Source organism: Plecotus auritus (assembly GCF_963455305.1).
Source record: "Plecotus auritus genome assembly, chromosome: 7".
In the NCBI taxonomy this organism is placed as follows: domain Eukaryota; kingdom Metazoa; phylum Chordata; class Mammalia; order Chiroptera; family Vespertilionidae; genus Plecotus; species Plecotus auritus.
The window spans coordinates 14,141,736-14,161,554 of record NC_137774.1 but is presented as its reverse complement, the minus strand read 5'-3'; the positions used below and the strand labels follow the sequence as shown (position 1 = coordinate 14,161,554).

Sequence of the window (19,819 nt, the reverse complement as noted above, 5' to 3'; positions counted from 1 at the left end):
CCGGCGACTACTGCCCCAGACCCCTACCCCTGGCTGGCCCTGCCCCTGATCCCCACCCCAACAATCAGGGGGTGGGGCTGGCCGGCCCACTACCCACAGCCCCTTCCCCCAGCTGGCCCCACCCCCAATTGGCCACCCCACCCCAATGGGGGGGGGCCCCACCAGCCAATTGCCCACAGCCCCTCCCCCCGGGTTGACTGGGCCCGGATTGGGGCCAGGCCAGCCAGACCCCACCCGTGCACCAATTCCTGCACTGGGCCTCTCGTTATTCATCATAGTGCACAATTTAAAACTTAGAAATTGTTTATTTATGAAATTTTCTATTTAATATATTTGCACTACAGTTGACCACATGTAACTGCAACCATAGAAAATAAAAAATCGTTGATAAGGGGGACTAATGCATTTCCTGAATGATGATTTCAGGTAGTCAAACTCACTAAATCTCAAAATTTCACAAGTGCAATAATGAAAGAGGGTGAACAAGATCTAATGGAAGGATCCCCAGGATAGGAAAAGAGAAGAATAACATTATCTTCTAGTGAATATCAAGCTTTAAAATGGGTAGCGAATCACCCCCTCCCCCCAAAAAAAACATAAAAAACCCTGACTATTTTCAGTTTCTAATTATGGAAAGTAAACAAGGGTATAGAAGACCTTAGGACTGAGCAACTAAACCTAAATTGGTCAAATTCAACTTTTGCTCAACTTCTGATAGGTTGTATCACCTAAAAGCAAATCACAATGGAAAAGTGTCCTGGGAGAAAGAACAAAGGTAAAGTCAGAGAGGCTTATTTTTTTTATAGGAGGTGCCAAAGAGGCTTACCATAATATAATTCTTCTGTGGAAATTACTGTCTTGGCTAAGAGATCAACTTTTAATATTTTTACCTAACTCCACTTGAAATTTCATATGGCTCAATTTTCTCAACCTAGGTGGCAAAGTTTAAATAACCTGGGTATCTTTTAAAAACATAAATGTTTAGGTCCTCCCAGAACTTCAGTTTAACTTGCTCTAGGGTTGGGCCCAAACACTAGCAATATTTTTTAAAATATGGTACTAATTATGTAGCTAAAATTGAGAACCACGTGCTTGAAATCAAAGGTTAGTAGCTGCCATACTTCATTAGCAGCACACCACTGACCTCGATGGGTAAGGTTCTGTTAGAACTAATGATAACAACAGCAGCCAGTCTAAAGCAGTGGTTGCCAATCGGTGGTCCGCGGACCACACTGGTGGTCCGAGAGGTCCAAAGGTTGGCAGCCACTAGTCTAGAGGCCATGTTGATAGCCTTTCTGAAATGAACACTGAGCTTATTATAACCCAGTGCTAGGCAACCACATAACTGTAATCCTGGCCATATTTAAGTGGGGTCTGGGTCAAATTTTATCACTCCTAGCAACACTATTCTTCCTAGAGAATAAAAGACAGACCCTTAACAAAATAATCGCAAGAGTTTCTTGTCCTCCCTCAATTAATTTGGGGCATTACAAGAGCCAGAAATGTGTTTACTACTGAAGTTAAGAGAAAAAGGCATCTGGGTTTACCAACAGGTATAGTTCAAACAGCAAAATGAAGTGGTTCATAGTGGTTACAGATATTCTATGTCTTTACTACCCAACATGGTGCTCCACAAACCTGGGAGCTAGTTAGAAACGCACACTTGTAGGCCTCACCCAAAAAAATTAGAATTTGTCTTGGAGATCTCCAAGAGACTTATATGCACATTATAGTGTGAGAAACATTGCTTTGAGGCAACAATTCACTCAAGAAATGGCACTATGTAGATAAAGTGAAAAATTTTAAGGATTATTTTTCTCCTTAAATTAGGTCTTTTGCACAAGAACAATAAACATTTTATTTTTTTAAAATATTTTTTTATTGATTTTTTACAGACAGGAAGGGAGAGCATAGAGAGTTAGAAACATCGATGAGAGAGAAACATTAAGCAGCTGCTTCCTGCATGCCCCCCACTGGGGATGTGCCCGCAACCAAGGTACATGCCCTTGACCAGAATCGAACCGTAGACGCTTCAGTCTGCAGGCCGATGCTCCATCCACTGAGCCAAACCGGTTAGGGCAATAAAAACATTTTAAAAGTGGCACAGTCTGCCCGACCAGCGTGGCTCAGTGGTTGAGCGCCGACTTGTGGTCATGGTTTGATTCCAGGTCAGGGCACATGCCTGGGTCGTGGGCTCGATTCCCAGTGTGGGGCCTGTAGGAGGCAGCCGATCAATGTTTCTCTCTCATCATTGATGTCTCTCTCTCCTTCTCCTTTCCTCTCTGAAATCAATAAAAATATATTTTAAAAAAAAAGTGGCACAGTCTACCACTACCTTAGAAACTCATCTTCCATACAGCCAGAGTTCCTTGTGATGTACTCTTAAAAGGAATCTTGGTTCTCTGAGTGAATATACATTTAACCACATAGAGATCCAAAGGGGGGAAAAAAAAAAAGGAGGGGTTACTTTTATTCCTTTTCATTTTGATTTCTGGGATATTTTTATATACCAGAATAAGTTAAAGAAAACTGCATGTAAGTACTTTCTGGCACTGTAACACCAAGTATATCATTTTAAAGTCAGAAAAATTAAAATTTAGATATATATACGGACATTACTGGGCCTACACAGTAAAGGCTGTATAATATTTAGAAATCTAATTTACTCCTCACCCTCTAAAAGAATATCCTTTACAAAAAAAGAAAAAAGGCCCATGTGTGATGCTGGCTACTATAATCTAAGGAAGTTCTAACAGTTTTTCTATCTAATGTTATACTTGTGACAATCTAACAGATAAATGAATAGCTATGTAAAAATAAGGAGAAACCTCGTTGGTTTTAGGGGCTCATACGAGCTAATACAAAGCCAGAAGATATAACACGTCTAGCCTGTCCCGTGTGGATCAGTGGATTGAACATCCCATGCACCAAGAGGTCAGTGGTTCGATTCCCAGTCAGGGCATATGCCCGGATTGCAGGCTCGATCCCCAGGAAGGAGAATGCAGGAGACAGCCAATTGATGTTTCTCTCTCTAAAAAATCAATAAAAACATACTAAAAAAGAAAAAAAAAAAAAAGATATAACATGTCCCTTTCCTTCCATGCTAAAATGGGTCAAGAAATAAGAGCATAGAATCCTGGGCCAGGCAACATCAAAACATAAGGCTTCTTTCTCCCCTCCATCTTTCAAACTTAATTTGTCATTCTTAGGTACAATAAGCAACCGGGGAAATTAATAATTATGGTTGTTAACATATTAACTTGAGCAGGATGTAGCATTTAACTTGTGGTTGATGCATCAACAGAATAGGAAAAGCTATTTCAATGTTTATAAGGGATCTGTGGAAGTCGGCATGAATATTTCAATATTCATTTATCAGTCTCCTGAGTCTCTAAGAAGGCTATACAGCATTGCAGAATAATCATCTGAGGAAACTATTGTTCTTATATCATCTGTCAACTACAGCCATTAAAGATATGAATTTGAAAAGCAAACACTTATATCCCCCAGAAACACTACAGGAGTGTTCGTTTATGTAACTATAAGCTGGAGTCCAGAGTTTGGTCAGTTTAGACTCTGAAAGCAGGACTTCCCATTAGTAAAATGCACAACCCACAGAGATATGACTATAACCCTATTTCCTTAGATTCTCTGCCTGCCAAAAAGTAAATGTACCTGTAGTGGTGGACATGAATGCAAGATAGAATACTGCTCATAAAGTAAAAGAGAAAATGCTGGTATATGTAGTAAAAAATAAGGTTGTTGTTTTTTTTATGTAATCTCTGAGAACATTCATTTTCCTATCGTGGCATCTGCCTTCTAATTTCTGATGTTAAATAAATCAGTTTGTTGGGCACCTTTCTAGTCATTAGGTTGAAAAACATCTTATTTGCAACTGTCTAGCTAAAAGAGCCCATCTAATCCCATCACAGTTAAGTACCTAGTTTGCAGGGAGCCATGTGATGAGACCTGTTATTTTTCTGGCTTTCTACACAAATGAAAGGTCATCTTTAATATTTCTCATTTATCTTCTACAGCAACAAAAACTAATTTTGGTTCCCATTGGTGGCACATATTCAGATACCCTAGACTTTGGAGCCTTTTAGTATTAGAATCCTGGAAGCTAATTAAATTGGAGGTATGATGGGGTGCGCGGGGGGAGGGGAAGAACCTATTAAGCAGTACTTCCCAACTGTAATAAAGGTATGTTTTTAATACAAATGGCTGCCTCAAAATCTTTTAGAGTTAGATAGGCCATAAGCCATAAAATATTAAAAAGGCAAAGGTTTGAAAGCCTCAAAAAAGGATGATCTCCATGAGGTCACTTAAATGCTATTCAGGTGAAAAGGGGAATTACAGAGGCTATCCAGAGTTAAACAGCAGGAGCATTAATGAGTTCTGGAAAAGAACACTAAACATTAAGATTGCTGAATAGGCTGGTTAAACATCAAAAGTTCTATTTAGAGGCAGGACAACAAAATAATCCTGTACACTTATAGACATACCACTGATGGACAGTATCATTAATTTGCTAAAGATAAATAATTCTGTCCTTTATCAGAGGGCAATGCTCTGCTTATCAAGCAAAGATCTAGTTCTGAAAAGCCAAATAATTTAAAGTTCTTCAGCACATCAAGAATGAAAAACCACCACGAGGAAGAAGGAAGAAAGATGCTTACCAGACTATCCAGTCCTCCTCCCAAGAGATCCACTGCTCCCACCTGCATGGAGGACACCTGTGGCACATTGACTGGTGGGCCGAGATCGAGGTTTAAAAGGTCCCCTAGAAGGTCACCTTGAGAGGGAATAACCTGAGTCTGTTCCAGGTTGGTGGCAGTGGTGGTGCCAACAGGGCTGTCACCTGCATCAGTGCTGTAGACACACATACAAAAAAGGGAAGAGAGAAAAATCAGATTTACCAGGGACGTAATAACATGGCAACAAGTGAATGACAGGTATGTAAAGCACTGGGGGGCGGGGGTTTGATGTACATGAAGAGATAACAGCAATTCTTATTTTCATCAAAATACAGTTACTAAAATGAAAAGAAATGTATACTATATAATGTGATTAGTCAGTCAATTTTAATTGAGTACCTACTCTATGAGCAAGAAAAAAAAATATTTTCTGTTCTCAAATAATTTACACTCTAACAACAACAAAAAAGCAGCATTCATGCCCTAACTGGTTTGGCTCAGTGGATAAGAGCGTTGGCCTGTGGACTGAAGGGTCCCAGGTTCGATTCCAGTCAAGGGGCATGTACCTTGGTTGTGGGTGCATCCCCAGTGGGGGTGTGTAGGAGGCAGCTGATCGATGTTTCTAACTCTCTATCCCTCTCCCTTCCTCTCTGTAAAAAATCAATAAATATATTAAAACAAAACAAAAAAAGCAGCATTCATAAAATGACGGAAAAGCACACTCACTGTGTAACAGCAGAAATGAGCACTGTTTGAGTGGCTGCATGAGACAGGACATAGATGAGAAACAAAACAAAACTAGGTAGGGCTGACTCTAAAGGCTTCTGAGAATGGTTTCATGGCTAGATTTTGAAGAACAGCATAATTTGAAAAACTACCAGGGAGAGATCTTCCAAAAAGGAAGGGATGATTTGTGCAAAGGCACAGTAATGAACAATTGGACTTAAGGATGGTGAAAAAATTATATAGGCAGGAGCAGAGATTGGGATTAGTAAGATTTGGGGGAAGAGAAGATGAGGAAAATGTAATTTTGAAACTAGTCGAAGAATAATTTTTTATATGATAGACAATGCAGATTTATTTGTTGAACAAAAAACTAAAAATAACATTAGAGGAACATTATTCTAGCAGCTGGGTGTATAATGAACTGAAGTTGGGAGAATGGACATGCAGATCAGTTAAGAGTAATATAAATATAAACTGCCACTGTCACTACACTGTAAAAATAAAAAGGAAGTGGTGAGTTCCAATAGGTAATTAAAAGGACTGGACAGAAGGAAATGACCTTTTCAATAAAATGGTGCTGAATCAACTGGATAGATGTGTGGGAAAAAATGAGCCCTGACTCTGACAGCTCACAACATAAATAAAAATTAAAGAGATAAATCAGACAAATGTGAATGGGAAGAGCTAGGAGAGTGTCTTGATGACCTTGGAGTAGACAAAAGTTTCATAAAAGTACTAACCATCAAAGAAAAAATTTGATGGACTGGACTTGATTAAAATTAAGAATATCTCTTCTTCAAATGACACCATTAAGAGAGTGAGAGAGGTATTTCTATAGACTAGGAGAAAATGTTTGTCAATACATTTATCTGACAAATTACTTATACCCAAATTATACAATGAATCCCTACAAATCATTGTCATTATATAAAGAATTCCTACAAAATAAAAGACAACACATTATTCTGTCTCTTCTAGAGGTTTAAAAAAGAATAAGGTTTTAGAGAGTTACTGTAGTGCCTGTCAAAGGCATATTACTTATCCTTATGCTGCAGAAGACAGCTAGGTAATGTCAGCACTCTCACAGACATGCCATTTGCAGCTATAAATCATCCCTATTTATTTCAAAGGAAAAATTATTTCTGCATTTGTGTTTCCTTTAAAAATACAAAACAACAAAAAACAAAAATTAAAAACACACACAAAACAAGTACAAATGGCCAAAAAGAAGTTATCCAAAAAGGATTCACATAAGGACTTGTGAAGGTAACAAATTAAAGGCTACTAGTCAGATAATACTTTATGTAAGAGACTTTTTGCATAGTTTAAATATTGGTTCTTTCTGTGTATTCTGGAAAGGGCTGTTTTTGTTTCTGAATTCCTTTCACTTTTCTCCTTCCATCTGAGGGTCAAAAGTTATCAAAAGAAAGGTAATTTAAATGGCATATAAATATTGTTACAGAGGCAAGTTACAACAGAAAATCCTTTTCTATTATCAAAACTTGAAGCATAGACTGGGAGATGTACTTAGATGTCAAATGGTCATATCTACAGAATGTTAAATATTACAAGGCTTAATCCTTATGAAGCCAGTTTCCTGTGGGTGAAAATCACAGCACCTTCTAAACTGAAGATTGAACTCAATTAAAGGCTAATGAAAGATTACTAATTATTTTCTTGGTCATTGCCCTTTTCTTGTTTATCTGTATCCATTTTGTCTAAATGGAGCCCAAAATGTTTTCTATACTAATTTGTAAAGCAATGAATCCTACATTCTGGCTACTCACGGACTTAAACAGCAATATACAGTATATCAGACAACGGTACGGAAGGACAATTACTCCAAACACTCTGGGATCAAATTCTACTTAGATTTAAGGTTTCTTATGATTAATGAAGGAAGGAGATTCTGAAACCATTATAGCACACCCATTGTAAGAGCTTATTAAAGTGCTGTTCCTCCCAAATTAAAATTGTAAGATAGCTAAAAAGCAAGAGTTCCATGCTATCTGAGAGCTTGTTCACAATAAAATTTCTTACTGAGACAATTTAATTTGTTAAAAAAGGAACAGGTAACTAAAAAACTGTGTCTACACAGAATCCAGGTTGCTTTTATAAAGTAATCCTGCAAATGTTATTTCAGTAACAGCTTTACAGCACAAGAGAAGAGGTATCTGTTACCATTATCCATAAGCTTCAACCAAAATTACAGTAAAGGATAAAGATAGCTAAGTGTGGCTCTTTGCTGAGGTCACATTGAGCTGCGAGCGGCTTCAGGGTCGTCTTTAGGAATCAGCAACATGGCAGAAGACATCAAGACCAAAATCAAGAAGTACTGGACTGCTCCTTTGGACAGCCGCTTCCCCAACCAGAACCAGACCAGGAACTGTTGGCAGAACTACCTGGACTTCCACCCACTGTGAGAAGGCAATGACTGCTACAGGGGATGATGTCTCCGTGTGTGAATGGTTTGGCGTGTGTACAAGTCTCTGAGCCTCATATCCTGGGTTTTGGCCTGAGATGACCGCCGGGCAGAAGGTATGTTTTCTGGGAAGATCTGAACTGGGCATCCTCCATCCTTCTCCCAGGGAGGTGAAGGGGGGCCTGGGTACATCCCACCCTAGAATCCTGAATCATGGCTTAACTAATAATAAATACTTGTTGGAAAAATGTAAGACTGTGTATGTGTAAAAGAGCTGGATTACTGGGCAAGAAACTGGGTTGGAAATAGTACTTGGACCAGTAAGAGGGGCTTCAGAGGGAGTATTTTTAAATTTTGTTTTAATTTTTGCTTTATCAAAATTTGACCACCTTCTCTGTGCCAGACAATAGAATGAATGATTATATGAAACTAGAGGCCCAGTGCACAGATTCATGCACCAGTGGGGTCCCTCAGCCTGGCCTACGCCCTCTCACACGGCCTGGCCTGTGGGGATTGGGCCGAAACCGGCAGTCCGACATCCCTCAAGGGATGTAGTAGTGCACAAAGCGGCTGGGGCCGGGCGCCACATCGCTTCCACTCATCCTGGCCTCGCTTCGCCTGCTGCCACCGCCACCGCTCAGTAGTGCTGCCGTGGAGGTGGGAGAGGCTCACGCTGCCACCGCAGCTGTACTTGCCAGCTGTGAGCCCAGCCTCTGGCACCTGTTGGTCAGCTGAGTGGCGCTCCTGCTGTGGGAGCACACTGACCACCAGGGGGCAGCTCCTGTGTTGAGCGTCTGCCCCTGGTGATCAGTGCTGTCATGGCGACCGGTCATTTGGTTGGTTGGTTGCTTAGGCTTTTATATATGTAGATAGATAGCCTTAACTGCCTGTATATGCTGAAGTTCATGTGTATGTTCCCTTGTCAGATAATTTTTAAAACTTTTCTTAGGTAATGAAAATAGTATAATAAAAACACATATATGCCTGGCTGGTGTTGCTCAGTGGTTGAGTATTGACCAGTGAACCAGGAGGTCACAGTTCGATTCCCAGTCGGGGCATATGCCCAGTTTGCGGGTTTGATCCCCAGTGTGGGTCATGCAGGAGGCACCTGATCAATGATTCTCTCTAATCATTGATGTTTCTATCTCTCCCTCTCCCTTCCTCTCTGAAATCAATAAAAAAAGTATTAAAAAAAAAAAAAAAGAGCCGAAACCGGTTTGGCTCAATGGATAGAGCGTCGGCCTGCGGACTGAAAGGTCCTGGGTTCGATTCCAGTCAAGGGCATGTACCTTGGTTGCGGGCACATCCTCAGTGGGAGGTGTGCAGGAGGCAGCTAATCGATGTTTCTCTCTCATCGATGTTTCTAGCTTTCTATCCCTCTCCCTTTCTTTCTGTGAAATATCAATAAAATATATTTAAAAAAAAAAAAAAAGATAGCTAAGTGTGCATGTAGGCTTTTTGTTTTCAACTCTGGGAAGATTTCTAGTCTCATCTTACTGAGAGGTAAGCAACTTTCAAACTTTATCAGTTTAGAAGATCTTCATGATTTTCTAAACCATACTCGATTTATCAACTCCCAGATTAGAAGCAAGGGATCTTCCATCCATTCCATGGTCTTTCACCCATTGTGTGCATGTGTGGTCACTGCTATTCAGACAGAGCCCCAGGGCAGTATAGTAGAGGTCTGATTCCATTTTGCAAACTTACTAGGTATAAAAGCATGAGGAAGACCAACTCTGTCTAAGCAAAGAGACATTTCTGACTCAAATCCATTTCACCTGCTTACCTCCCATGATGTATTGGCAAGTGTTTGCGATGGATTCCGTGACTTCCTTCCACAAAAGCATTGGGAGGCTTGTGGTACACAGAGGCCAAAGAACCAATGTGGCAGATTAGCTCATCCAGCAGAGTTGGCTCAATAAGATCTGTCTCCTCAGAGATCAGTGGCTTCTCAGACAAGACTACTTCTTTGGCTGTGACAGGGTCAGTTGAGAGAAGCCGCCAATAAATATAGCCCCTATCTCGAAGGTCAGGATTATCAGAATCCTAATGAAAAGAGAAAGGCAAGAAGGTTTAAATGAAGCTGTTCAGAAACCCAAACTGCCGATTTATTATCAAGGCAATGCTGTAGTGACTTACACACCATGGCTCTTAAGATTCAACTTAGACTAAATACAGTTTTAATAGTCCTAATTCTATGAACTCTATGTTTCCATGAATCTAAACATAAATTGAGATGGGTTACTCTTAAAATTCAAAGCCAAATAAAGTTTAATCTAGTAAAAATTAATTGGTGAAATGGCTTTGGGAGATAAAAATGTTTTTTAACTGCTATAATATTAGCAGAATTATTCATGAAATACATCTTATATATTTCACCCATACCTTCTTTCTTCACTCAAATATTTAAGTATCTCCTATGGAGACAATGTCTAGACCCTGGAAATAGAGATAACAAACAACAGTGTCTGACTTTAATGAGCTCACAGAGTACTAATTATTACAATTTAGTATGAGATGTGACTATTTTCTGTTAAAAGAGAGCACATGGTGACACCCGAAACTTAATGGGCTTGTTTTTCTGTGGTAGTTTTAAAACAATTTCTACATGCTCATCACTAAAAAAATGTTTTATCAATGCCACATCATGATTTAGAAGTGTGTAATATAAAAATAAGTCTCTCCCAATTATCTGGCCCTTCCCCACCTTTAACTCCCCATCCCCCAAATAGCCATGTTAAGTGTGTTATTTATCTTTCCAGACAGCTCCCACACATTCACATATTTATTTTATACAAAACCAGTTTCATACTATATATACTGCTCTGCAAGTTTCTTTCCACATTGGCACAAACAGCTGTAGTCTGCCACTGTATATGTAGCACTCATTATTTACTAGTGCCCTACTGATGGACATTTAGATTGTTGCCTATCTATCTATCTATCTATCTATCATCTATCTATGTTTGTGATCATTAAAAAGTGGCAATAAATATCCTGGTATGTACCTCTGAGAGTTAAGTCTATATAGTGGCATTTATTTATGCACAAGTTGTTCCAGTGGTATCATGTTATTAAAAGCAACAATAAGTCCTTGTTTCAATTTTTGTATTTAAAACTCACATACAAAAATAGTTTCTTTATACTAGGCCAGTTTGAGGGCTTCCACATGAGTTTATAAGATGAACAGGTTCATTATTTATCCACCTAAAGCACATGTAATTTAGCTCAATACCAGAAATGATCCACGTGGTTTTAACTACATAGTTTTAAGCGGTTTTTCTTAGTCGTATATTGTTGGTACTTACCAGCCATAAATATTGGGTTCTTATTTTACAAACTTGAGAAAAATATCCCAACTTCCAGTGGAAAAGAGTTATATAAATGTGGTTGTCCCTTTATGCTAACTACTCAGATACCATTAATTGTACAGAAAAGGCAAGCTCAGAGAAACTGCTTAATAATTATTTATAGTCAAATATGAAATAATATCCACAATGATCTTAAAATTATTAAGGTCACTTATACATGCTGGCTTATACACAGTAATGTTTTTGGCCGGGAAAGCAGGAATGGGTATTCTCAAAGTCATTCTTAACTTTCAGACTAGAAAAGCAGCATAACACAGTGGATAAGTTCAAAGACTCTGGAACCAGGCTACCTTGATTTGAGTCCTAGCTCCACCCCATACTAACTGGGCCTAGCTGTCTCAGTTTCCTCATCTATAAAATAGAATAGTAGCAGTACTGAGATTGAGCTAACATGTAAAGTGCTTACTAGAATGCCTGGTACATAGTAGTAATCATTATACAAATGATTGTTGTTATCGTTTATTTATACCCTGCCCTGTTCTAGAAAGAAATTTAATGAAGTTTACAAAAGTGCATTTAAGGCTAGAGAACATAAATTAGAAACAGGAAGATAAATGCATGCCACAATGACCTACACATTTTCTACAGGAGATCCTTACATTTGATTCTAAGGTTTTGAACAACTGATATAAAAAAGAAACCTAGTTAGGTAGGTAATTCAGAGGGTCAGGTAACTACACACCAATGCATAGGAAAATCTAAAACTGGTTAGGAATTTGTTTGATGGAACCTCATAAAGAAGAAAACAATGAAATGAACAATGACTCTGACAACAATAGATCCAAACAGGATAGTTTCCATGACAACATTTACTACAGGATGATGGTATCAGTATGGGGTGGGCAACAGTAGGTTTACAGTTGTGGGTATGCAAAACACAGTGTTAATAAAGCTATTGTAATAATCATAACCTGATGTCTTTTTCCATGCGAACAACTGTACTAGTTTAACCGTAAACCTATTTTTGCCTAACCCTGTACATAAGTCACTGTTTTTATATTTTACAGATCTAAAGACTGGTGAAACCTTCCAATTAAAACCTCCACAAATGGGGAGTTTCATAATTTCCTATAATTTAAAATCAACCCCAGGCTTTTTCCAGATTTCTTACCTGTGTTGCCAAACTCAAGACCTGCTGTACCAGCTCCTGTGTTTCTGATGGTTTCTTGAGAAACAGCTTCACTATGGCAGTAAGCAGAGTGAGCTGCACCTAAGCAGAAATAATTTAATACAGTGAAAGACATTAGCATTATTTATAGCATCATTTCCAAAATAATATTTCCAAAATGAATTACTATGGGGTCTTTCTGATTTTGATTAAGAGACAAAGATTAAAACTGAGCCAATATCAACAATAGCAGTCAAAGGTATCCATCAACTGAAAACTCAATAGACTACTATTTCCAAATTGCATTTTTGGCATCAAAATTGCTTATCTGTTTCTAACCCAGATAATTACCTATATTTCTGAAAGTACATGCTAACACTGTGATGATAATAAAATTGGTTCCTGACCAAGTCCTTTATTATTTACTTACACCAAAAGCTACAACACTGATGCATATATGCATAACCCATGGGCACAGACAATAGGGTGGTGAAGGGGCGGGGGCCTGGGGCAGGCTATAGGGGGTCAAATGGGGGGGGAAGAGGGACATATGTAATACTTTCAACAATAAAGAATAAAAAAATAATAATAAATAAAATAAAAACTGGGGGAGAAAGAAAAAGCTAAAACTTTGGGAGAACTAAGGAATCATCTGTCATACTGGGGCAAGAGCAGAGACAGTAGAATTATGCCAGATCACAACCAATTAAGAGTGGGGTGCTGAACCACAAAGCTACTGGCTTATATGTGTTCCTCGTTAGGCCTATTAAAAATACTGGTGGCGCCAAAACCGGTTTGGCTCAGTGGATAGAGCGTCGGCCTGCGGACTGAAGGGTCCCGGGTTCGATTCCGGTCAAGGGCATGTACCTTGGTTGCGGGCACATCCCCAGTGGGAGGTGTGCAGGAGGCAGCTGATCGATGTCTCTCTCTCATCGATGTTTCTAGCTCTCTATCCCTCTCCCTTCCTCTCTGTAAAATATCAATAAAATATATTTAAAAAAGTATTTAAAAAAAAAAAAAAATACTGGTGGCCCTGGCCAGTTCTGCTCAGTGATTAGTGTTGGCCTGCACACCAAAGGGTCACGCGTTCAATTCCCAGTCAAGCGCACGTACCTCGGTTACAGGCTTGAACCCCAGCCCAGGTGGCATGTGCAGGAGGCAACCAATTGATGTGTCTCTCTCACATTAATGTTTCTCCCTCTCTTCCCTCTTTCTCTCCACCTCTCTCTCTTAAAAAAAAAAATAAAATTAAAAATACTAGTGGATTACTTACATAAACTTTAAATTGCAGTGAGTACAAATGCTAGGGGGGAAGGACTTAATAATTTATCTGCTTCTCTGGGCTTCGGCCCTAAGGTCAGGTCTCTCACTTTTGGTACAGGAGAGATAAAATGGAAAGGAATCTAATCATGCACAGAGAATCTTTTCATACTGCACATGCCAGCCCTTACCGAAGTCCCAGGTGAAAACACCCACTATAATAAGCTATTAACTATTACTAACAGGAATGGGTAATCATCTTTGGGTGGCAGAAAATGAAAAAGTGGTAACTACTGCTCTAAGCCAGTAGTTGTCAAAGTGTGGTTCTAGAGCAGCAGCAGCAGCACCACCACCACCACCACCACCACCACCCTGAGCCTTGTAAGAAAGGAAAATGCTTATTAGGCCCATCTCAGACCTACTAAGTCAGAAACTCTAGGGATAGAGGCCCAGCAACCTGTGCTTTAACAAGTTTTTCAGGTATTTCTGAGGCTCATTAAAGTTTGAGGACCACTGGTCTAAGTTAAGTCGATTTGGTTCCACCAGAAATCAGCATAACTAAAATAACTCGACCCTTTGGGAGAAAACAAACAAACATATAAACCTCTCTCACATGAAACTACTGAACATTTACTTTCCCTAAAATCTTCCCCAAAAGATCTATGACATAGGATATAGATGAAAACTTACCTGGGTGCTCTCATCATGAAAACCCTCCAGGAAGCTCTCTAGTAACTCATCTGCATTGTCAATTCGTTCAGCATATTCTCCCACAATCCAAATCATAGCTGCTCGAGCATCTGGTTCATCCAGCGAGTCTAAGTTCTCACACAGAGTGGCAATGATACTTTCATACCTGATACAACAATGAGGGCAAAACTGAGAACTGTACTTAACAATAAAGGTTACAGGTAAAACCACAGACAAGGACAGACAAGGTACTCTAAACCTAACCACCAAAATATAGAGGCTTTTTAGTACAGGATTATAAATGTATTAAATTTTCCTTCAATTATGTTTAATAGACCTTAAATGCTTATAAAATCTCATCAAATATTCCTTTCACAAGGAAAAATTAACCTATCGTATAAGGTACTACCACTACTGTGTATTTCTAAAAATCTTCCTTACATGATCAGAGAATTTTCCTATCTATTATTCCATTTTGCCTTCATGGTAGATGAACAAATCCCACTCCACTTTTAGGAAAATGGAGTTAGATAACAGCATCCAGACTAGAAACAGTAATTTTGTCCCGTAATCCACATCTCTCTTTTTTAAAAAAAATGTTTTTATTGATTTTTAGAGAGAGAGGAAGGAGAGGGATATAAAGATAGAAACGTGGATTGGCTGCCCCCTACTGGGGATCAAGCCTGCAACCCAGATATGTGCCTGACATTTTGGTTCATGGGTAGATGCTCAACCACTGAGCAACACTGGCCAGGCAATCCACATCTCTTTTTATAGAGATCTTTATGGTCTTTTCTCCCAAAGTACCTGCACTAATGATGTTTTTCTCCAAAGAAACAATTAATTTAAATATTTATTTTTAATTTTATAGGTCTACAGCTGTCACTTTTACTATGCTGAATCCATCTCTTTGGCTAATGTAGTTTTAAACATCAAAATGACATTATATATTAGATGTAGACAAATACATAATACACTTCATTGTTTGCTCTACTTCCACTGAATAAACCAGGTTTTTGATAATTCTTCCTTAAAATTAAACTGTCATAGCCCCTTACTAATATAAATCAGAAATGGACACATTTCTCTAACAATCATATTGTGATTATACATCTCCACCCTTAATCAAGAAGTTTAGAAACCCAACATTCCTCTTTTCTGGAGAGTGGCAAAAGTATATGGTTATTTTTCCAAAATTTAAAAAATATCTATAAAACCAGAGGCCTGGTGCACAAAATTCATGCACTCAGCGGGGGTCGCTCAGCCTGGCCTGCGCTCTCAGTCCAGGAACACTCAGGGGATGTCCGACTGCCATGGAGGTGGGAGAGGCTCCCACCACCCTGCTGTGCTTGCCATCTGTGAGCCCAGCTTCTGGCTGAGCTGTGCTCCCCCAGGGAGCAGCTCCTGCATTGAGCGTCTGCTCCCTGGTGGTCAGTGCACATCATAGCAACTGGTCGTTCTGCTATTCAGTCAATTTGCATATTACCCTTTTATTATATAGGATGCTTAATAAACCACTACTTTGCTAAAATATTTCTTCTAATTTTGAGTCCAACAGTAAGCTAACTTACTGCAAGTTGCTTCATTTAATACCATCTACACTAATAAAAGATAAAATGCAAATTAACCATCACTCTGCTACACCCACCAGCCAATCAGGAGGGGATATGCAAATTAGGAGAAAGATGGTGGCCACCCAGCTGCTCCAGGCACGAAGTGGCCGGGCGGGGCAGGATGTCTGCTATGAGAGGGAGGGCAGGGGGCAAAGGGATCTACAGGAGCGGCACTCTGGCCACAGCGAAGACGAAGACTGCAGATTCTGGAGTCTGCAGCAAAGACGAAGACTGCAGACTCTGGCCGGAGTCTGCAGCAAAGACGAAGGCAGCAGACTCTGGCAGGAGTCTGCAGTGAAGATGAAGAAGGCAGACTCCGGCCGGAGCGAAGGCTGGGTCCCAGGTGGCGGAGGAAAACCGGTGCTGGAAGCCAAGGGAAGGCAGACCTATTGCACGAATCTCTTCGTGCAATGGGCCTCTAGTGTTTAATAACCAACCAGAAGTTTCAGCACAAGTTATCTCTATAACTTTAGAGCAAAATGAGATTTAGGATGCTTACAAGACCTGGTCTTATTTCACTCTTTCAGACTCCTTAATTGCTTGCTTTCAAAATCAATTCTAAAAAAAGTATTTTTGCTTCATAAACTAAGAGGCCTCAATGTGAAAAATATGTGGGGTAAAAATGTAGATTTTGTAGCTGTATACATGGGAGCAACTAGAATATTTCAGAAAAGACCTGAGACCCTGGTAATTTACGGTTACCTGTTCTATAATTTTCCACAAAGTACTACGTTACTTGCAAAGTGAACAGCCCAGCTGTCACCTTCCTGGTTTTTATAGTATGGTGGTCAGACAATTTAATCATCCAAATTGAGACATTTCTGAGAGTGAAAGGGGGCACAATCATTAATTATGCCAGGTAACAGGTGTAAACTGGGATTATACATGGACAATCTGAAATATATGGGTATCCTATTTAATAGTAACTTTGCCACCAAAGAATCTGGTTAACTTCAATATATGCCAATCAACAATACATATTTAGAGCTTCAATTCTTCTAAAAGTAATAAAGAGGGTGAAAAATTAGGTTTTAATCCCTGTGCTAACTACCTTATATGTTTCTAATTTTTAATAAAGTATCCCATTATGACCAGTTACATTATGAAAAACAGTTCTTACCTAGCCAATTTCAAAGTGCCTTACTTAAACATTTCCTAAATGATTTGAGGAAGAGGGGTGGAATTATTTGGACGTACTTGTTGGGATACTTGCGGAAGATGTCCCTGATGACAACTATTGCCTCTTGGACCACATAATTTACTTTGGTTTGGATGAGATCAAGCAATGTGCTCACACAACGTTCTGCAGATTGCTGTGAAGAGGAACATAATAAATGAGAACTTAGATGATCTATCCCATAATACAACCTCAATATAAAAAAAATTCTGAAGCATACAGGCACATCAACTAAACTAGACTAAAAGATCAGGCACTTAAATTGACCAAGCAATCCTAGAGGCTGGGCTATCTGATGGAGCTATAGAGAGTTATAGATATATACAGACATATACTGACAGGTGAGTCCATTCAAATGAAAAGAATCATTTTATATATCCAGGAGAATAAAATGGGAAGAATAAGGCAAGGTAGAAGGTCTTTATCTGGAATTCATGGGTAAATGGAGACCAGAAAGGCAACTTTAAACTCTTCAAATGTAATTGCCAAATTTTTTTTTTTAATATATTTTATTGATTTTCCACAGAGAGGAAGACAGAGGGATAGAAAGTTAGAAACATCGATGAGAGAGAGACATTGATCAGCTGCCTCCTGCACGCCCCCTGTTGGGGATGTGCCCGCAACCCAGGTACATGCCCTTGACCGGAATCGAACCTGTACCCTTGAGTCTGCAGGCCGACGCTCTATCCACTGAGCCAAACCGGTTAGGGCTGTAATTGCCAAATTTTATATATGCATACAAGCATAGTTTCCAGGGAGAGAGTCCACAGCTTTCATGGTAGTTTCAAAGTTATCAGTGATTCAAAGAACTATTAAGAAAAACTTGCCATCTTTTGGGTTATATACCTAAAAATCTATAGCCTTAGATAAACTGCAATTTCTCAGTTTTTAATTCATCTATAAAATAGAATTTAATATAGTAATCTTTCATTGATGAAGGGAGTATGAAAAAATACACATGACAAAATTAATACATTGAAATTGTAAGTCATAGTTTATAAAAGGAGATGGGCTCCAGATGAGAAATTCTAAAAATCAAGAACTGGTGTGGTTCAGTGGTTGAGCATCAACCCATGAACCAGGAGGTCACAGTTTCAGTCCCAGAAACTAAAACCAGAAACATGATTAAAATTATTCCCTCTCTAGATGAGAGGAACCAGAGATAGTTACTTTTTATTAAAAAATCTTTAATATTTTAACTATGAGTTTTATTATTTTAATAAACTTTAAAAATACATTTTAAAGAAAGGAGTAAAGAGAACACTCAGAATCCCATAACATATTCACAACTACCATCAGACACTTGCCTCCACCTTGATGGCACACCTTCCAATGGCCCGCACAGCTTTGCGAACAAAATCAACATCCACCTCTGTGGCATATTCCTTTAGTTCTGCCAGAACCTGTTAAAAATCCAGGAAGTGAACAAGCATCAAGGATTCTCAAACGGCAATTTAACAGCCTAGATTTTTCTGAAGGCCAGACCTTAAGATCTAAGTCATTATAAACTTGAGTCTACAAAAAGTCTGACCTGAGCAATATTGGCTTGAGATGCCAAACGAATCATGATGTCCAACTTCTCTAGTTTAACATAGATGGGATCATTATACTTCACAAAGAAGACTTTGATTTCCTGCTTTAAGATTTCAGGCCTGTGATACATAGAAACACAAGATAAGGAAGGTGAAGCATTTATAGGTATTTCCTGAATCTGTATTAATATCTAATCTATGCCTCCCTGCTCTCCTTGAAAAGAACTCACGAACTTCCCTTACACCCATCTAATCAGTTCCATTTAGCAGACTAATTGTATCCTTTAAAGAGTCAGGGTACATGCAGTGAAAAACTGCTAGAAGAACAGCAATCTGGTTCTACACAATGACCTAAACCATATTAAGCAGGCACTAGCTAGTATGCTATTAAGAGACCCCTCAAAAAACAAACTGCATTGTAGAGAAACAACAGGCATTTATTATAGGAATACTCCAAAATCAATTGTTAGTTAGCCTCCTGATCCAGGGCAAGCTGTTTAGCAATACAACATTCTCATTTCTATGCATTAAAAAGAAATTAATACTGGTCTCTTTAATATTGGTATTATTAAACTTAATTCAAAATTACAAACACTTTAATCACCAATTCACTTTTTCCCAACCTTTTCTGAACAATTAGGTTGATGTTCCTCAGGGCGACATACTGCACCTCTGGCTCCCCAGACAGCAAAGTGACAAGTGGAGGGGCCAACTTCTTCAGCAGCATATTGTAGTAGTCAGAGTCCTTGGGTAACAACTCTAGAAATTTCATTAGGACTTTTACTGCTGAAAGCACCACTGCTGAGTTGGCATGAGATAGCCGGGGAGTTACCCGCTCACAGATGCTGAGGGATAAAAAAGGAAAATTATCACCTTAAGTTATAATTTCTTTGCTCAATACAGTCTATAAGGCAATATGTCAGAGTCCCATAGGCCAAGTATCAAGGAATTAGAGAATCAGTTAGAAAAGTCAAAGCTCCATGCGTAGGTAAAATTGTAATCCAACATTGCAGAAGCCTCATTCCCAGCAAACTACAGGCAGAGCAGGGACATCAGAAGACTTTAAGAAACCAGCAATAATGGGTTTTCAAACTGGAAGGAAACTAGCCAATACCCCAAACACTTGAAGTTCACACCATTTACCTTCTAGTTTTATAGTCCTGTCTGTCTCCCCATATTATGCAAGGGCTCCCTGCCTCACAGCCCATTTCTCCTCAACCTAC

At 39.2% G+C, this 19,819-nt stretch overlaps 1 protein-coding gene and 1 pseudogene across 6 annotated transcripts in view; one reads left to right on the top strand and one right to left on the bottom strand.

The window, feature by feature from the left end:
• AP2B1 (adaptor related protein complex 2 subunit beta 1) overlaps positions 1–19,819 on the bottom strand; it is a 114,675-nt gene that overhangs the window by 57,841 nt on the left and 37,015 nt on the right. For all 5 annotated transcript variants that reach the window (XM_080682045.1, XM_080682044.1, XM_080682048.1 and 2 more), the window contains 8 exons: positions 19,220–19,441; positions 18,596–18,716; positions 18,372–18,467; positions 17,085–17,200; positions 14,275–14,440; positions 12,328–12,426; positions 9,632–9,891; positions 4,680–4,872 (listed from right to left, as the gene is read on the bottom strand). In XM_080682045.1, coding sequence (XP_080538171.1) covers positions 4,680–4,872; positions 9,632–9,891; positions 12,328–12,426; positions 14,275–14,440; positions 17,085–17,200; positions 18,372–18,467; positions 18,596–18,716; positions 19,220–19,441 — 1,273 coding nt within the window. The remainder of the gene's footprint in view (positions 1–4,679; positions 4,873–9,631; positions 9,892–12,327; positions 12,427–14,274; positions 14,441–17,084; positions 17,201–18,371; positions 18,468–18,595; positions 18,717–19,219; positions 19,442–19,819) is intronic.
• Positions 7,668–7,984, top strand: LOC308255116 (cytochrome c oxidase subunit 6B1-like; annotated as a pseudogene). The gene has a single exon. The product of its transcript is annotated as a cytochrome c oxidase subunit 6B1-like (transcript).